A 12,052-nucleotide genomic window follows, 5' to 3' on the forward strand; every position below is an offset into this window, starting at 1 on the left:
CCCCTCCAGATATTCTACAGCTTGGAACCACCCCTCCAGATATTCTACAGCTTGGAACAACCCCTCCAAATCCTTCAAGAGATATGCTACAGCCTAGCTTGCACCAACCCTCTTCTCTGTAACTGGGCCTTGAGTTAAATGATTGTAAACCTGGTTTTCAGATTTACTTACGGTATGATGTTTCTCTAATTCATCGAATTCGTTTCTATAATGTTGTTCTATGTCGTCTAACTCTTTCTGATGATTGGTCATTAATTCAGCGAGTTCCTGGCGATGTTTTTTATCGCAGTCAGCGTGCGCTAGTTCTATATCTAACAGCTCTTTATGTTCCTCTTCGTAATCACGGATTTTCTCGGCCCAATCGGACTGCAGTTCATCGATCTCAACTAGAAATCAAAAATATTCAAAATATTCTACATTCATCTCCCTTGAATTTCAGATTGTTCCTTTCGAATTAACCGACAAATCTAGAACCTTTCCCAGGGCAGAGAAGGTTTTGGGTTTAGTAATAGTTTTTTCCGATCCCAAAAATTCAGGACCAATCTATAATACTTTTTTTCTTGTTCGGGTCATTGTTCTTACCTTTATGTTTTTGTTTTAAATCCTCGAGTTCGGCCATCAAGATCGCGTTCTCCTGATCGAGATCGGTGTTCTTGTTCGAGTTATTCGCGAACTTTTTAATCCAGAATTCTTTCTGATCTTCCATCGCTTCCTCGTGGATTCGTCTCAACGTCGCGACCTAAATCGACAAAAATATCTTATTCGTGAAAATAACGAACGACGAAATATACTCCAAAAAAAGACTAATATTTCTGTTTGATTTCTGACCTCGTCTGTTAATTGTTGATCTTTCTCGTCTAATTTCAGTTTAAATTCATCGTGTCTCAGTTTGATCGTCTGCTCGTATTGTTGTTTTAACTGCTCTAATTGTTGCGCGTGCGTCTGCTTCAGATTTTCAATCTCTTGTTGTTGTTCGGCGACGGCTTTTTCAACCATTCGTTCGTGTTGTTTGATGAATTCAACCTAAACACAAATTTCACGAGACCCATCACAACCAGAGATGCAAACATTAAGAGATCTTTTTAAAAGTTGTTACAAACCTGTTGTTTCTCTAATTCTAAAGCCAGTTCTTCAGCTGAGTCGTTCCCAGGTGACTGTGTCTGAGTATCAGAACCCCCTGGTGGTGATGGCGGTGATTGTAACTCTTCGAGATGCGTTTCTTTCACTCGCTCCACGTGACCTTCACCCGCGTCAAGCTGCGTCTGCAATCTTCTAATTTCGTTAATTTGATCGTTTATTTCCGCATCTTTCTTCTCTAGTTTCTCTCTCAATTTTTCCAACTCTAAATCCTCCTCACTTCGTCGACTCGTCATTTCGGCAAACTTTTCTTCAATTTCCGATTTCTCCGTCCGCAGTTTTGTCGTCGCGGCGACTAGTGCATTTTTGTCATCGTCCAGTTCGTCGATCGTTGCCCGCAGCGCTTTCTCCGACGTCGTTAACCGTTCCAAATCTCCGTGAAGCGAACTACATTCGGCGGATAATCTCATAACCTCTTCGCCTCTCTCGATAAAACTCGACCTCACCTCCGCGAGCTCGGTTGACATTTTCTCGACCTCGTTTCCGAGCGATTCGTAATCGGCTCTCAACGCGTCGCATTCTTCGCGTTTCTCGTCGAGTTGTCGCCGCGCGGCAGACGACGACGACGACGACGCGGAGCCGCCCTCCTCTCGTTCCAGACGTCGGTATTTATCGACGTCGTCTTTCAACTCCTCGATGAATTTCTCTAAATCGCGAACGCGTTTCTCCGACTGTTCTTCGAAACGTTCGTACTCGTTGCGTTTTAAATCGCGCTCGCGTTCGACGCGTTCTAACCGGTCGCGACTGTCGTCCAACTCTTCGCTCAGTTTCAGCTGCTCCTCCAGCGCGTTCTTCAGCTCGGTAACGCTTGCTTCCAATTCCTCTTCCAACTTCTCGCATTCCGTTTCCAACGACTTCACGTTCTCGGCGTGAACCGCTCGCATTGTTGCGATCTCGTCCGCGTGTTTCGCGTTAATCGTTCGTAGTTCGGTCGCGTGTTTAGTTTTTAAAGCTTCGATCTCGTCGACGAGGTAACTATCGTCGACCGTCTGCTCGACGATCTCGCCGCGGCTGTATTCGTCCGGCATTTTACCGTCGTGATCGTCTTCCGTTTCGTCGAAATCGATCGAATTATCGCTAGACGGCGCTAGCAGCATCGGATTGATACTATCATCGCCACCAGGCGGCGTGCCGAACAATCCATCGGTTTTAGCGACGACGGCGCCCTCTATATTATTATCGGCGCCGTCTGTCGTATCGGGAGGGAATATCGAATCTCCGAACGTCGTCGGGAGTTCGAGAGTTTCCTGTTTTTCGATGTCGACGGGCGGTAGATCGCCGAGATCGAACGAGGGAGGTCGTGTGAGGTCGCTAGTCGGCGACGCGAGGATCACCTCCTCGTGTCGTTGTTCACCGGGCGTCGTTTCTAACGGCGACGATAATAACTTCTCTTCCTCGGATTTCACCGGCGAGAATTCGATACTCGTTACGACGTCCGTCGAGAAACTGGCGTCTCGTTCGCGACCCGAATCGACGCTTTCATCTTCACCGATCCGATCATTCTCCTCATTCTCATCATCATCGTCAGCTTCGATACATTCCTCTATCTCTTCCTCTTCATCGCCTCTCAATCGATCGTTTTCCTCTCTCAACTCCTCTAATTCCATCTCGTACTCGTCCCGTAAAACTTGCAATTCGTAATCCCGATTTTCCAACATCTCTTCCGTTTTATGATGCGATTTATCCAACTTTTCGTTTTCCGATTTTAATTTTACGACCTCCTCGTCGCGTTCGGCGAGCAGATCTTCCGCGGTCTTCAACTTCTCGTCGTCGAGAACGAGTTTCTTCTCGATATTTTCGAAATCGAATTTCAATTTTTCGATTTCGGTTTCGTATTTTCTGACGCGTTGATCGCGGTTCTCCTGTAACTCCTCGATCTCGGTAACGTGAACCTCCGTCAACGTTTCGAACTTCTCCGCGAAACTCTTACGAATTTCCGCGATTTCTCGCGATTTCGATTCCAACTCTTCGTTATTTTCGCTTGATATTTTCTCGCATTTTAATCTCAATTCATAGATAATCTCATTTTTCTCTTCGATAATCTCATTGGTCTGTTTTAATCTCATTTCTAGTTCGCCGGCTTTATCTTTAACGTTTTCCAGATCCTCGAACTCGGAAAGTTTCTCCAACAAATCTTCGTTTTCTCGCGACCGTTTTTCTAACTCCGTCCTGGTCTCCGTCTGCTCGTTTACTAAAGCTTCGATTTCGCGATCTTTCTCTTTCAACTTTTCACCGATTTCCGTCGTCAGATCCGTCACTCGTTGCCGGTACTGGTTTTCGATTTCGACGATCTCGTCGCGTTTCTGCGACAGTTTTAGTTCGTACGCGTCGCTGACCTCTTGAATTCGTTCCTCGTGCGCGACGCGTATCGTTTCCAATTCGTCGTCGAACGCCTGCCGCATTTCGTCGAGTTCCTTCTCGTTTTTCGATTCGAACTCCGACCGCGCGGAGCTCCCCCTGGTGTCGGTCGTATCGTCGCCGTACTCGTCCTGCGTGTGGTGCAGGTCGCTGTCGTCTGCCGTGAAGTTATACGACGCGTTCGACAATTCGAGAATCCTCGCCTCGTATCGATTCCTCATCGAATCGAACGCGCCCTGAGCGTCCTCCAGTCGATTCTGCAAACTATGAATCTCCGATTCGTAATGATCTTTCATCGATTTATTCGCGTTCTCTTTATTTTCCAACTGTTCGGCGAGTTCCACTTTCAAGCGTTCTTTTTCCTCTTCCAACTCGAGTTTCATCATTTCCAAACTCGCGTCTAAATTCGTCACCTCCTTCACGTCGTCTTCGTCTTCCTTTAACGTCGATACCATGTGTTTGTTCGGAGGCGTTTTGAAATCTAAACTCGCCGCGAGATCCAACCCGACCGTCTGCTCGTCGCCGCGTCTGCTCGGTAGGACGGGTGACGCGGCGGCCTCAAGTTCGGTTAGATCTAACCGCGCACCGGGTTCACTCTCCGCCGGACTGACCTGCGGACTCGCCGGACTGACCAGCGGACTCGCCTCGCTCGCGTGTCGAGATTCGGTTCTATAAACCTCCTCCAATTCGACGCGTATTTTACTCCGATCGTCCTCCATCTGTTTAACCCGCTCCAACGCCGAATACGTTACTATTTTCGACAGCTCCGATGCCAGTTTATATTCGAGATTTTGTCGACATTCGGCCGCATCGATCTTTTGTCTTTCCATCAAATTCTCAATATCTTTTTCGTATTTCGAAGTTAAACTGTCTAATTGTTCGATCTTTTCGCGCGTTAATTCTCGTCTAACGGTTTCCAGTTCGTGTTGATGTTTCTGTTCGAGTTGCCGGAAACGATCGTCCGGTATTTGCGTTTCGGTGAGCGTATCGTCCGTTTGTAACGACCGAAGTGGAGACGACGACAACGACGCCGCGAGATGAACGCTCGGTTTCTCAGGGGTAGAACTAGGCGTAATCTCTTCGTCCGATATCACAGTTAACATTGTATGCTGCATAAATCTATAATTATAACAACAATTGTCAAGTATTTCTAGAGTAACCCATGAGATCCTCTAACAGGGCGGCCACTTTTGCCCATTACAAATCCCCTGAGCTTTCCCGTATTTTTCCATGTGACATGTGATCATGTGAAGTTTCTAGGTTTAAAATGTTACGATTCATTCATTTTTCATTGAATCACGTACTGATTTAACCCTTTCAGTGCTGACTAATTAATACCCTATTGTGCTGGAGAAAATTTGAAAATTCTAAAAAATTCCACCCTAGTGTGTTGAACAACGGGAATACCACTATAGTGCGTCTAGACCGCGGTGCGGTGTATCGTTAGTTACTAGTATTTCACTATGTTTGACACTTTCTGCCATTTTTCAATAGAGATAATTACAAATTACTAATTACATCAATACACCGCAGTGCGGTGTACTAGCAAAATCCATCACTGATTTATACACCGCACTGCGGTGTAGACGCACTGAAAGGGTTAATGAAACACGCGGTCAATAGCATTAACCAAATTCCATGTGTTTTCCAGGATTTTGGTAAGTTTTGGAGTTTTTTTTCTAGATTTTTCTGATTCCCTGAGTTTTCTAGGTCAGTGATGCCACCCTGTCTAATTAATTTGCATCATTAAAACTTACTGTTGTCGATCTTTCGCTAAATCGGTTTCATCAGCAGACGATTCAAACGACGCATCCATCCCGACGACAGCAGCGGCAGACGGAGACGCCGGCTGTATCTTCATCAACTCGTCGTGATGCTGCAGTTTCATCTCGTCGAGTTGAATTCGATGATTCGATTCGATTTCCGAGCAACGATTCTCGAAATACGTTCGTAATTCTTTCATTTCTCGTTCGTGTTCGAAATTCAACTGTTCAACGTCGTCTTTTGTATAAGCTACGAACGAATGAATTAAACAGTAATTAATTAATTCCAGAAACAAATCATAATTATTTGTACTTTAAGGACACGTGAAACGTGAAGGTCTAATTCTTATAGTGAGCCTCGTATTTTCTAGAATCCAAGAATTTGTGAAAATGGAAAATTTCCCAGGGTCGTTCATCGATACTCAGAATACGACTCATATGTGCTCAATGTACGTAACCAGGAGAAGCAGACAATTTTTGATTGATCCTCCCAGATGGCGTTGTATGTACCAGGGTACTTTAAGACACTTAGTGCCATGTTAAAGCCAAATCTTAGGGCTTTGTTTTAGTCAAACATTTTTTATGATTAATTGAAGAATGCTATGAAATCCTGGGGCTGCAGTTACTGAAAGGTCCAGTTCCACAGTTGTGAGTTAAGATTTAACTCTGAGTTAACTCATTGAAAATGAACTAATTTTAACTCAGAGTTAATTCTAACTCAGAACTGTGGTAGTGGGTCCTGGCGCTGCAGTTACTGAAAGGTTGGTAAAAGATAACCGGCAGATAAATACCATAGTAACAATGAACTTATAATTGTCACTATATCACATATCTAGTTAACTCTAATTAACTTATGACCAACTGCAGCCCAGGGCCCAGTTTCACCAAAAAGGATTAAGGCCTAAATCGATTCAAGACAAACTGAATTAATGAAGAAATTAAATCGATTTAAAATTTAAACCTTTTTGTGAATCTGGGCCCAGGCTGAAGTATTAAAGAGTATACCCAGAAGATGTTTATGAATGTAATATTTACCATTTTGAAGTTGTAATTGAAGTTGTTGAATCTCACTGTCGTATTTCGGACGGGCTTCTGATAGCTGGCGTTTAATTTGTCGAATCGAATTCAACTCCGATTCTAACTGAGTTTTAATCTCGAATAATTCCCGAGATAAAGCTGAAATATCAAAATCAACCGACACGAATTATCATCGAAACATCTCAAAAACTGACGCAAGATTTCAGTATTTAAAGCTGTGTTATTTCGTCTTACCGCGGACACCATCTTCCTGGTCTCCACTTGCTCCATTCATTTTATCTTCATTTTCACTCCGCAATTTATTCAAGTTTTCTTTATGTTTCGCCTCAAAATCTTCTCCCAAACTCTTTAAATAAATAATGAAAAAAATTCATTACTTTATAATCAACTTTCTAAATAACAGTAATAAATTAAATTCATTGGTTCTGCAGAGAGGTGATTTATTCCGGGTAATGTTGTTGTATTTATACCTGTATTATATTTTGATGTTGCGTTGATAATTTTGATTTCAGTTTTTCCAGCAGGTCGGATACAGTTTCTTCATCGTCACCTGAAGAATTGGAAATAGAACAGTGACTTTCAGACCGACCGAGTGCTACATCTATGAGCGAGAGGGGGAGAGGTTGAAAGGTGGCGCTATCTGTAGGCCTAGGCCTACTCTACTCTTCTTCAAAACTTTACTTCCGCTGAATTTCAGGAGCTTCTGCCTCTCCGAAAACTGCACCTGAATAAACCTAACCCATCAATTCCATGGGTACAAGGTCAAGGAGTTAGTAGAATTGAAATTTCTAGGACCAACTGCTGGGCTCAGTTTCACGAAAAAGTTTAAGCCTTAAACAATTGAATTGTTGTCCTCATTGAAAACATGGAGTGACCAAATGGCAATTACATCAAAAGTTTTAGTTATTAAACTTTTTTTTTGTGAAACTGGCTGCTGGACTAACTAACAACAAACAGCGCAGCCAGTCAAAGAAGAGTCAGAAAGAATCAGTACTTTAAAAACATACCCTGTTTGAGTTTCTGACTGTTAGATTCCGCTGATGTTTTCTGCTGTTGCTCTCGTTTGAAATCGTCTTTCATCACTTCGATAACGCCGGCGTTTAATTCTTCCATTGTCGTTTTCATCAGTCGCAGTTGATAGTTCAACTCTTGCTCGCTGTCAGATCTCAGTTTGTTCAACTCATCCTGTTCAGCTCGCTGCATCTCCGTATAAATCTCATCCAGCTTCTTGCGACTCTCCGCGTCCAGTTTATCGCCGATTTCATCCAAATCCTATTTTTGTGGATGATACGGAGCCAAAATCGGCGAGAACATTTTCAAAAAAATTCAAAACCAGGAAATGAAATGGTCTTGACCGTCAGCTGGCGCCATCTTTTATAATCAAATTCAATTCAATTTTAGATTATTGAACAAAACTTTATTGGTACAGGTGTATTGAATTGGATTGACGGTGCGGGCCGGGTTACGCTGATTCAGTTAAATTCTAATTTCTATAAAATTTAGAATTAAGATTTTGCCCCATAACTGTTTAAGACACCTAATAAAAAGTTAAGGAATTTTTCTAATAGATTGAGATCCTACCTTATGGCGACTTTTTCTGACTGTAGCAATAGCACCGGCGCCGGTAGTTGCTGTCTCAGGAGGGGCAGCCGGCGGAACGGTACCCTCTGTGCTCTGACTAGAATGTTGCTGACCCATGATCGGAGGAGTTTGTTGGACGGTGGTAGACTGGACGGTATCACTCGGGGTCGGAGCGCTCCTCGGCGGTACGATGGTTGACTCCGCTTGTTGCTGCCGTTGTTGGGAATGTTGTAATTCCTGGCGCAATGTTTCGACTTGTTCTTTCAAGGCATCTAACTGCAAAATAGAAATAAAAAGGGAAAATTTAGAAATTCCTTGAATAAGGACGGTAATCACGTTTCTTTGGAAAATCCCGCGGCATTTAGCCTTTAGTTTTACACGTTACAGGTTAAATCTGCAAGTGGCAAAACCGTCTCTTTTTCGGGTCTAGCCACTATTCCAAAGAAGCAACCGTTGTATGGGAACCCCGCCGGACAACGTCTGCTATTCAGACTACACCAAACGATAATCCTAGTGGATCCCCAGCCAAATACTGCACTGGTTACTCAGAGGCGTCGGGTCGGTAAAAAAGATTTTTCAAAGGCAATAGAAAAAAGGGGGAAAATTGATTGAGTTTCCTTAATCCGAGAGAAAGTGCTCTGAACTTATCAGAGCCGTAGCGTGGATGTAATAAGAGAAAATACCGTGCTCGGTTCCACAGCTGTCAACAACTAGAGTCGAATCGAACTTGATTCTTTTTCTGCGTAATCTATCAAATGAGGATGTAATGTACAATCATCCCAAAAATGACGATATTTCATAGTTTGACAGTTTTAAGATGTTGCCACATCTTCAGAGAAAAATAGAATACATTTTTTCAGAAATATCATTTCATCGGAGGACGCTCTCGGTGAACGTTACCGTTAAACTTACTTTATGTTTGGATATTTCGAACATAATCCCGTCGGGTAGCCAACTGACGTGTAAACCCTCAGCTGCTTCTAAACCGACTAGCTGCATCGCATTTATACGAAACATTTTAAACAGTAACTACTAATATTACAGAATGTTAATCCATCGATATTAATTTGCCTGCGATAAACCTTGCATTTTCTATCAAAATCTGCCCCAGAAAATTCTCACAGGTCGCTAATTCTCTCTATCGACATAGAATCATTGCGATCCTTTCGATTGAAATCTATTCAGCTCAGAATCTCGTTTCCAAAACCAGTTCGCTCCCTGTCGCTTCGTTCATCTCAGAAATCAAACGTCTCAAAATCCCACCCTCACCGTCTCAAGCCTCTCTAGATATACCAGTAACTGAAGTACTGCGTATACGCCGATCACATAAAGAAGACCATATGGTCAACAACAAGGCACGATTAATTATTAACCACTTTAATATTGTTTCTCACATAGACCGTGCGCATTTAATTACACTTAAAACATAGGCGGTGGAGAAATTTCTAAGTTCTAAGATATGGATTTTAAAAAAAAGTCTCTCGGAGATTAAACAGTGAAGGAATTTGATTCAATATTCTAAGGACAGCGGATGAATGTTGTTGGTTGTGTTGCGCGCGCACTGCGCTCTGTAGCAGACGGTACCAGATCTATCGACCGTGTATCGACAGATGTTAAATCAATAGATCGTTAATTATTAATTATTTGTCCGGTTTATAAATTCGATCACGCGATCAACCGACTGTGAATACGAGCAGACGATATTTTATAAACAGGCGAAAAATACTCTCCCGGGAAATCATCCGGTTTATCGCTATACGCTTAATTCAACTCTAAATATGATTACATATTTCGAAATATTTGAAACAGGATTCAAAAATCACTGTCCCGATGAATGAGTGGTTTACAAAAAAATCATGTTTCGCCATTTTGTAAGATTTATGTAATAATTATGTAAAAATACAGTTTCTTGCATATTTTTTAATGATTTCATGTTTTGCTGTTATCGAGTTCTGACCATAAACAAACCATTCATGATTTAATATCATTGTAACAACCATTTGTAAAATACTGAAAATCATTTTTATCAAAAAAGCATGTATTTTTCTTATTACAGATGACAAGTCCCTTGAACTAAAAGTTAAAATTCTAAATTCCAGTCAAACCATTTACATGTAGTTAAAAAGTCTCCAACTACGCGGGAACTTATTGCATTATTCATATAACACAAATATCGAAATGTTTTTGAAATTAGATTTAGAAATTACTGTTTCGGTGGGTCAAGAAATAGTGTTTGGCTATTTTGAGAAATTGTAAAACTCTAAAATCGTAACAGTTTCTTAGCCTATAATATCTTAAAGCGATTTCCTGTTTGACTCCAAGGTTTTCACCAGAAAAAAAAATTTTTATGATAATCTGATCATTTCTAGAATATTGAGAAGAGAAAAACTGAATCTGAAAGTTGAAATTGTAAACATTTAATCAAAGCATTTTGTTAAAACTCTCTCCTTAGCCCAAAATAGACTCACGGAACCACCGGTTAAACATTCGATTCTTTTTTCACAATTCAAGAAAGAAATACCAATATTTTAATTGACTGACAAAAACTCGGCGTGAAAAACACGGTATGAAATCCTTCACGCTCGATTATCTGTGAATTGAATGAAACCGCATTCAGAACGGTCGGGGCGGGAGGGGGTAGGCGGGCGGAGGGGGTATAGTATAGTATAATACAGGGTCTAATATAGTATTTAAACAAAGTAAGTAAAAAACGGTATTGAAAATCGAAAGTATGTTCACAACACAATTTCACAAGACTGTCTCCGGCCCAGGGGTAAAAATACCGCTCGTTTCAATTCAAATATAAACATTCTCACCGAATACGAAAGATATCTCAGACAATTTCTGTAGACGTATCTGACATCGGACCGAATATACTATAGAGACCTGGAACTGACTGTCTGAGAATTAACCGACTATCATCAACGAAAAAGCGGCGGCCGTACGATCATATTATATTATATGATCATGTAATGTTATGAATAACAATTAAATGTTATGAATTTAAAAGATTGAAAACGAAATAAGAAATTTTAGAAAAAAGATTAAAAGATCGGACGTTTTCGGACTTTCTTCAGAGAACATCGTCAAGTGGGATTTCAATTCTTGATGAACAAACCTCATTTTATATAGTCTTTTATATTTGAAATGTTTAATATGCTCCACATGGTGAGTGGTTATTCTTGAAACGTTTGAAATGTAGTCGGTTTGAACTCCTTGTCTGAGTGGTACAGGCTATGTACGTTCAATCCGAATCCGGCATCAAAATTAGTTAACTTTACATAGTCTAACTATATATATATATATATATATATACCGAGGCTAGGTACCGGTAAGCCATTATTATATGTGAAAAAACATCCTGAATTTAGACACATTTTTATCCGTAATTCTGTTAATGACGTCAGAATATCGCTGCGATAAACGGTGTGTGACAAGGTGTCATTTTGAATAGATAGTTACCAAATAAACAGACATTAAACATAAATTTACCACCAGTTATAGGGCTTGAAGTCGGTTGGCGTTTCAGATAGTTAGATACTTGTACGTCTACTGGGCTATAAAAAATTGTCTGCCTGCCTGACTGCCTGCCTGTCTGTCTGTCTGTTTGTCTGTCTGCCTGTCTGCCTGTTTGTCTGTCTGCCTGTCTGTCTGTCTGCCTGTCTGCCTGTTTGTCTGTCTGCCTGTCTGCCTGCCTGCCTGTCTGTCTGTCTATCCAGTTTGTCCTGTATCGATGATGATGATGATGATGATGTGTTTATTAATTAGCACCCGTATGAATGTTGACGGGTTGACGCCCTGTTTATCACCTAAAATCAGTGACAGTAATATCCGGATCAACACTGTCTCTCGACATATCCCCCCTTATCACGTCATCAATAGCCGTTCATAATCAGTAGCAACAATATTAACTATTTCAGCTTCCAGCCCATGTACATGATTCTTTTAGATACCTTCACGTATCATTGATACACTATTCGTTTAGAAATTTGCGTAATCAGATCATACCCGGACTGGCCACCAGTCACTGCCCCTGACTGGCCACCAGTCACTATTGACTGGTCGTCACACGGAGCATTCCAACTTACAATCCTCCTCGGACACTGGTGTACCGTGGCCTAGTGGTTAGCGTGCTTCGCTGATAGGTTGTGGGTAACAGGTTCGAGTCCCGGGTG

The 12,052-nt window shown here is 41.7% G+C and overlaps 3 protein-coding genes across 5 annotated transcripts in view; all 3 read right to left on the reverse strand.

Annotated features, from left to right (window-relative positions):
- Positions 1-349, reverse strand: part of LOC141912080 (uncharacterized) — a 33,451-nt gene extending 33,102 nt beyond the window's left edge. For all 3 annotated transcript variants that reach the window (XM_074803273.1, XM_074803270.1, XM_074803271.1), the window contains exon 1: positions 172-349. In XM_074803273.1, the coding sequence (XP_074659374.1) occupies positions 172-252 (81 nt within the window). In that variant the 5' untranslated portion in view covers positions 253-349. The remainder of the gene's footprint in view (positions 1-171) is intronic.
- LOC141911624 (uncharacterized) lies at positions 252-4,068 on the reverse strand. The gene is made up of 5 exons (XM_074802612.1): positions 1,101-4,068; positions 829-1,023; positions 583-739; positions 317-386; positions 252-267 (listed from the first exon to the last, which is right to left on the reverse strand). Exons 1-5 carry the CDS (start codon positions 3,948-3,950, stop codon positions 252-254), a joined length of 3,288 nt encoding a protein of 1,095 aa, XP_074658713.1. The 5' UTR covers positions 3,951-4,068.
- LOC141911625 (uncharacterized) lies at positions 3,977-8,894 on the reverse strand. The gene is made up of 9 exons (XM_074802613.1): positions 8,790-8,894; positions 7,878-8,153; positions 7,304-7,568; positions 6,767-6,846; positions 6,531-6,642; positions 6,294-6,434; positions 5,253-5,508; positions 4,082-4,614; positions 3,977-4,023 (listed from the first exon to the last, which is right to left on the reverse strand). Exons 1-9 carry the CDS (start codon positions 8,892-8,894, stop codon positions 3,977-3,979), a joined length of 1,815 nt encoding a protein of 604 aa, XP_074658714.1.
- Between the last annotated feature and the right edge of the window lie 3,158 nt (positions 8,895-12,052).

The sequence above is a fragment of the Tubulanus polymorphus genome, chromosome 10, assembly GCF_964204645.1.
Source record: "Tubulanus polymorphus chromosome 10, tnTubPoly1.2, whole genome shotgun sequence".
Classification (NCBI taxonomy): domain Eukaryota; kingdom Metazoa; phylum Nemertea; class Palaeonemertea; order Tubulaniformes; family Tubulanidae; genus Tubulanus; species Tubulanus polymorphus.

Bases quoted from the DNA above. Each gene is read 5' to 3' on its own strand.
- LOC141911625 (XM_074802613.1), bottom strand. From the start codon at position 8,894: ATGTTTCGTATAAATGCGATGCAGCTAGTCGGTTTAGAAGCAGCTGAG. The intron at 7,569-7,877 runs GTAGGATCTCAA...CCACAAAAATAG, and splicing joins TCAGAAAAAGTCGCCATAAG to GATTTGGATGAAATCGGCGA. The intron at 4,615-5,252 runs GTAAGTTTTAAT...TTATAATTATAG, and splicing joins TTAGCGAAAGATCGACAACA to ATTTATGCAGCATACAATGT.
- LOC141911624 (XM_074802612.1), bottom strand. From the start codon at position 3,950: ATGGTATCGACGTTAAAGGAAGACGAAGACGACGTGAAGGAGGTGACG. The intron at 1,024-1,100 runs GTTTGTAACAAC...ATTTGTGTTTAG, and splicing joins TAGAATTAGAGAAACAACAG to GTTGAATTCATCAAACAACA. The intron at 387-582 runs GTAAGAACAATG...TTTGATTTCTAG, and splicing joins TTTAAAACAAAAACATAAAG to TTGAGATCGATGAACTGCAG.